The sequence below is a fragment of the Propithecus coquereli genome, unplaced genomic scaffold, assembly GCF_000956105.1.
Source record: "Propithecus coquereli isolate 6110/MARCELLA unplaced genomic scaffold, Pcoq_1.0 Scaffold7, whole genome shotgun sequence".
Lineage (NCBI taxonomy): Eukaryota > Metazoa > Chordata > Mammalia > Primates > Indriidae > Propithecus > Propithecus coquereli.
Window position 1 is genome coordinate 24003362 of NW_012153062.1, and position 6980 is coordinate 24010341.

The 6980-nt window shown below is 35.9% G+C and overlaps 1 protein-coding gene across 1 annotated transcript in view; it reads left to right on the plus strand.

The window, feature by feature from the left end:
* ERICH3 (glutamate-rich 3) overlaps nucleotides 1-6980 on the plus strand; it is a 132593-nt gene that overhangs the window by 43400 nt on the left and 82213 nt on the right. The window contains exons 4-5 of the mRNA XM_012661042.1: nucleotides 4405-4476; nucleotides 6143-6271. Of these exons, the coding sequence (XP_012516496.1) occupies nucleotides 4405-4476; nucleotides 6143-6271 (201 nt within the window). The remainder of the gene's footprint in view (nucleotides 1-4404; nucleotides 4477-6142; nucleotides 6272-6980) is intronic.

The window sequence follows — 6980 nt, forward strand, 5'->3', positions numbered from 1 at the left end:
AATTATTAAGAAATATATAGCTTGCATTAAACCTCAAGAAGAGAACAGAGTTTAAATAAGTGGAAAACAAGAAGATGAACAATTCAGAAGGATAATACCTTTTGCTTATAGGAGATAGAGAAAAATATAACAAATACGCTCGTAAGAAAGATTAAAAGAAAAGAGAAATAAGTAAATAAAAAACAGAAACTGCCACTCCTGGGACTTGTAATGATGCCAATTGAAACCAATATTGAATACCTTCTATCTATAGTATTGCATAATATGTAAAATTCTGAATCACAACAAATTAAATTATATTCTGGGCTGGAGAGTGGAAGAAGAAAAAGCAGTGGGAAAACAAAGTAATGAAACCAATTATTTTTAAAACGAACTGATAAGATATTCTCTGCAGCTCGCATGTTTGCCCTTCAGAGTATTTCCTGTGAGATCATCAGTCCTGTGATCGCTGCTCCTGTCCATTGTTTCAAGGTAGCACCCCACCCTCGTCTCCCCGGAAAGTGTTCAAAAAGAGAAATGAAAAGAACACCTGGGTTCCATCAAGGGAAAATTGTTACTCTAATGAAAACCTTGTTTTAAACGTCAAGTGCACCACCTGCATGTGTTTTCACAATGATGGGTATATAAGACTGCCTTTCTCCTTTTTGCCTTATGAAATATTCATTAAAAAGGAAAGTGTATCAGCCATAGTGGTATACTCCTTTAGGCTTAGAAGATACTGCCACATTCTCCCTCTCCCTCTTCTTTCCTTCTTTTCTCTCTCTCTCTCTCCCCCTCCTCCCTCCCTGCCTCCCTGCCTCCTTTTTTTGGTAACTAACAACACATTTCTACTTTATATTTCTATGTATGTTTTATTTATTCATGACAGATCACAAGAAGTGGAAGAATACTTTCTGAAAAAGAATACAAACTAAATATCATGAAGCGAGATCACCAGAAATATATCCGGGAGTGCTTAGCCCAGGCTATTTTCCATAAGGTTCTTGATATGGAGGTACAAATATTTACTATTTTCTTTATAATTGATATTTTCTAATATGATAATTAATAATGCTTTTCTACCCAGAAAGCGGAGAAATTTTTTCTGTATTTCATTAAAAAGGAAATGGAACAAAGAAATACTGTATATCTCTCTGGGCAGCCAGCAGCCAGGAGGCTAGTGTAAGCTTTTCTTCATTTCAGTTGGGGAAAAATATGGACATCATTATATATTTTGGGATATTTAATTCTCCAAATGTAGATTTTTAATCCACAATGGCTACTCCAAAACATACCAGCCCTCACCATCTGTACCTCAATTTTCATTTTCTAAAAAAAAAAAGTGACATCTGTTTAAATATCAGTAATTCCACAGCCATGAATTATTTCAGATCTGTTATTCTTTTAAGGCTCTGAAGCTCAGCCGTATGTTAAGTTTCAAGGAATAGGCATTTTAACATCTGCTGTCCCTCCTACTTTAGGACACATCGGTCAACATAGATTCACAACCAAGCATCAACAATTTTTTTTTTAATTTGACCGGGCATTTTTTATGGGATATCTAGCTAATTTGATAAATTATTTCAGCCTTGCTCCATAGAACTTGTAGTTTCAAGCATGAACAGCATTTTAATCTCTGTGAAAAAGTATGTCACTTCTTGGCTTGACTATACAGCAGTAAATCAGAAAACTTGGCTCGCAAAACCATTGACCTGTAAGTGCAGTAAACATTTATGAACAACTGTAGGATCATCAGTAAACCAATACTAAGTGCAATGCCACTGAAAATATTTATTATTATGCTACCATTATAGTGAGCAAGTGGAGTGTTTACTGAAGGTGTGTATAATCTGTTAATTTAGGAATTCATTTTGTGCTTTATATCATGTGCACGAATAACATAGAATCATTGTTTATGTCCCTCAAATTCACTTGCTTATAAGTCTTAGTTGCAACTCTTCAACTCTGCTAAAAAAATAAATAGTACAGCATAAAATTTACCTATACCTAGTCTCAAACATAATCAACAGGCACTGAGTTCAGTATTAGCCTTGATCCTTGAAGCTCAGTTTTCCAAAATTTCATACAATTGAAACATTGTAACACATGATAACTGTTAAATATGCTATTATTTAAGAATCTTTGTGCATTCTTAAAATTTAGAATAAATATCCTAGATAAATGTTAATATGTAATATACTAAATAACATATTTTATATATAATAGAATATATAATAACTATAAGATATTTATTAATATAATAGATCAAACAAATATTTAATTATCACACTTGTCTTACATTTAGTTTAAGCTGATGCTGTCTACTAATATTGTTGTGTTAATATTCGTGTATTCACTCATGCAGCAAGCAGTAATTTCAGGTTTACCATTGCTGGTGTGAGGCTATGTGTTGTAGCTGTGAGATATAATTTTTAAAAAATACTGTAGAAAGTGATTGAGTGCTAGAGGCAAGGAACAAACAGACCAAGTTTGGAAAAGAAAGGAAGGATGACTTTCCCCTGTGGGAGTCAGAGGAAGCTAACAGAGGTCCTGCTGTTTGAACTGCTCCTTGAAGACCAAGCGGGAGTTCCTGAGAAAACACAGAAAAGGCATTCCAGAAGTATGAAGTTGCAGAAGTGTGAAAGGATGTTGCAAATGGAAAGGAAAGCTCACTGAGGCCAGACTGTACAGTGGATTGGGAGCAAGGAGTGGCAGGAAGTGACATTATCTGATAGGGTGGGGCCCAGGTTCTGGAGAGCCTTAAATTCCCAACTAAGTTTGGGGTATAGGCGATGAGGTAATGAGACATTTTTCAGCAGGGGAGTGAAATAAATGAGCAGAGCTGTTTGAAAGATGATGTTGCTAAAAATGTGGAAGATGGATTAATGAGCTGGAAAAGATTGGAGGTGGGAGGTCAATTAGGAAGCTATTGCCAAAGGGTGAAGGCTAACAGCAGCAGCAGTAATGCTGGGAGATGCAGCTGTCTACAGAGAAATTGGAGAGGGAGAAAGATTGAAGCTGACTGAAGAGGGAGTGGTGAGGGAGAAGGGGCCCAGAGCGACTGAGGTTCTAGCCTGGTTGGTCATATGTGCACCACAGGAGATCAGGAACCAACATGGGCTGGAAAGAAACCTTCAAGTGGGGAAAAACGTGCCTGATAGAATAGTGTCCTAGAAGCCAGGAGGCTCTCACAAGCTGCAGTGGGTAAATAAGGTGAGCACTGGGAACAATGGAAATCGAGGCTGATCCAGAAGACAAAGACATTGGGTGGCAGTGAGTAGTTTCAGCCATGGTGAGGAGGGGTCCCTGGTAGGGGGTGACTGTAGTGAGTTGGGGATAAATGGAAGGTGGAAAGTGGTTGATAGTGAATTTAATAGTTTGGTGATAAGTGGCTGACTGATCAGAGGAAGCGGGAGAGAGGAAAGGGAAGTGTCAAGATGCGGATTGATGATACTTGGGCGGGAAATGATTGAGTCTGCGGGGTCCCAAAGGCAGCAGGAGGGGAATCAAGAACAGAGGAAAAACATTTTTCAAAGGACCAATAAATAAAACACCCGCAAATGTGTCTGAATAATTTCAAAATGAATTGTAAGCAGATTGTTTTTACATGAGGTTTCTTTTTAAAGTATATTTTATTTGAAAGTATAGAATAATGTATTACAGAAAATCTGGAAAACACACAAAAAACATAAAAAAGGAAAATAGTCACATAGAATTCCTTCTTTCAGAGATAACTGCTAATAAACACTCCAGGTTCAAATTACAGCTGTCCCATTGATGAATGTATGACCTGGGGCAAGTTTGTGATTCCCTGCCTCAGTTGTTTTGTTTGTAAAATGGGACTGCTTTGGCAGATAGAGTTGTTCAAGAGAAATGAGGTAGCAAAGAACCTTCCTAGCATAGGGACAGACACAATGTGAACTTGATCAATTAAATTGTATTTCTGTGAAATTGTGGATCCTGCTTTTTTCCTGCGTTATGTGCATTTCCTATGTTTAAACAAAATCTTTATGAACCTTATTTTAAAGATTCATTATATTTTATTTCATCCATGGATGTGCCAAAATTGCAACCATTCTCCTCGAAGTTTATATACATCTGCATTTTTTGCTTTGAAGGAAAAAAAAAAAAAAACTTTCAGACAGCAACTTTGTGCATAAAATATTTTTTAAAATTATTGTTCAGATTACCCCCAGGTTTAGAAGTGAAATTTACTGGTTAAAGGTTATGAACACTTTTAACTGCCTAATATTTGTTGAGAATTGAATTTCCAAATAGTTGTACATTGGTGCCGGTGATTCTTCTCCAGCTCAATGACAACAGGGGTAATTGAGAGTATAGTTAGCTATTGGACTTATTTTCCTCTAAAAAATTATTTGGTACAACTGATATGATTCTCTTCTTTATTCTTTCCCGTATGCTTAGCGTTACCATCAGCTTGAAATAAAAAAGAAATTGGAAACCTTAGCTAGGAAGGAGAGAATTCAGAGATTTAAGGTAAGGAGCCACATAACTCTCTTTTAATTCATAATATTATTTTATGATTTCAAAAACTAGTGATACTATTATTCAAGTTCCCTGAGGCACCTTACTTTTGGGTAACACATAGATGAGGCCAAATGATGGTTCCACTAAGCCTAAATCTTGGCCATCATCTTTATAGAGGGTCATAAAAAAAATAGGAGCTATTTGTGGAAAATAAATTTTAATAAGACACAAACCTTTCAAAGACAAACTTGAAAATGTTATTTTCAAGTTTAAAACTTTACTTTTATATTTTCTTGTGATAGAGGCTAAAAGAATTTTGTCTGTCCTAAGGTAAAAATAGATGATAATGTTCCCAATGTGATGAAAAACAGGCTTTTTAAGAATTATTGTAGGTTTTCCAGAGTGCCAAGGGGGAAAAAAAGGAATTACACAATGGCACATTTTCACGTGAACATGACCCTTGAAAATATGTGGTGGAAAGGATTTTCTTCAGCAAAAGAAAGCATAAGGCATTTTGTACAAGGCATTTTAAAATTCCTTGTTTGTTTTCTGTTTATTTCATATGCCTTGTTTGTAGTGAACTTATGAAATACATAAATTTGAATCCAGAGATAGATTCAATGTTTGATGGATTTCAGTTTAGGTTGGCAGTTTTACTCAGTTTTTTGTGTCATTCAAACTCACATGTTTTTCTTAATTTTCTGTGTACTGTAGTATTACAAATGTGGGGCCTAAGACGTGTTTCACAAACTGCTGAATATTTGTAAAGCTTCTGCAGAATAACTTGCCATAAAAGACAGTAATTTCCCCCTCTTGCCTGATAGACTCAAATCTATTTTATCAGGGTCAAAAGATAATCTCGTTACAAAAGTGTTATTAAATGACAGAATATGGGTCACTTTTTCAAGATCAAAGAGTTGGTGTGTAGAGATTTGTGGTTAATTCAACTTTGCTGATACTGTCCTACATCAAGGACTGAGTCATAGATTCTATAATTTATCTGCTTAAATGTTGATGGAGAAAAATGGTGGCTGGAAATAAAGAGTGATTCATACTGCCGGAAACAGCGTGAGCTGTTATGTCCACGTTCTTCCTATGCTTGCCCAGGTTACCAGACACACTAAACTAGGTACATGGGCGTCTATAGCATTGGCAGGGATTTGCTATAGACACTCCTGTTCCTTCTCATATGATTTTTATTTGTAACAATTTTCACTTTATAGCTGCAGTTGATGCAAGATATATTTTAGGTCCCTTTTATTTAATATGAAACCCTTTTTGCTTACTGGCATTATTTAATTATTTTTAAGGTAGAAAATTACTACTTTCTTGTAGTCTACTGATGAGAGTAGTGAAGAATATTATGTTTTTTTGTACTGATCATCTTAAGGCAGATTAATAAACAGTATTGCTAAGACTGAAGATATGCTGCTTTTGTAGGTATTTCGTTTAGCACAGTGAAAGCAGACTCACTTTCCTGCTTTTTACCATCCTAACTCTCTTAACACAGCTGTGGAAACCTTCCCCAATGACCAGGATAGTCCTCAAATGTAACATTCTTGAAAGAAATGAAAAAAGAGTCCCTTTGTCATATAGTATTTCCTACATGTCAGGCATTAACCAAACCTCAATTACGAACTATGCATCTATTCACTAAATCACTTTCCTATTCCAGGGAGAGCACACAAGACGATTTATTGAAAATAACATGCCAAGTCTGTCTCCCCATCCCCCAGTTGGCCCAAGGACGAATCGTGGCCATAGTGTTCTGGTTGATGAAGGACCTTCCAGTCCATTAGCACTGGTAAGTCATATTAAACACTCTGTCATGCAGTTTCCCAACTAATTAATTTATGATTTCTTATTAATCTCAGAAAGAATGCTTTCTGGGAACATGTCTGCATAATCCTGTTAGTCCCGCTGAATGGAAACATAGTCTTATATCTGTTCAACTTTACCTCTGCCGAATGTCCCATCTCCAATCAATATCACTTCTGCAAATCCATCTTGTTTGTTGCTGCTAGAATAGTTTTCTTCAAGTGCAGATTACTTATGTTACGTACATGTCCAAATATCTTCCCTGGCTCTGTATTGCCTACAGAAAAGCCCAGACTCTTTCACAGAACATTTAAGATCCTAACCCATATGACCTCAGTTTAGCTATCCCAGTATTTTTCCCCATGATTACCCTTTAGCATCCTACTGTGCAGCACAATTGAACCACTAGTTGTTCCATACACTTTCTGTATTTTCTGACCTCTGTGTTCTTGCTATTCCTTCTGCTTCTACCTTATCTGCACAAATTCAATGGTACTGTATAGCATTTTGGGCTAGGTACTAACATCTGAGCTTCTTTCATTAAAATTATGTGCCAAACTCTAAGATCAAAATAATTAAATGCACAGAAATTCTAGTTGAAGAAGTTACGCCCTGATATTTTATTCCAGCTTGATTCATTTATTTTTTTATTTTATTTTATTTATTTTTTTATTTATTATTCCAGGGTTTTGTAA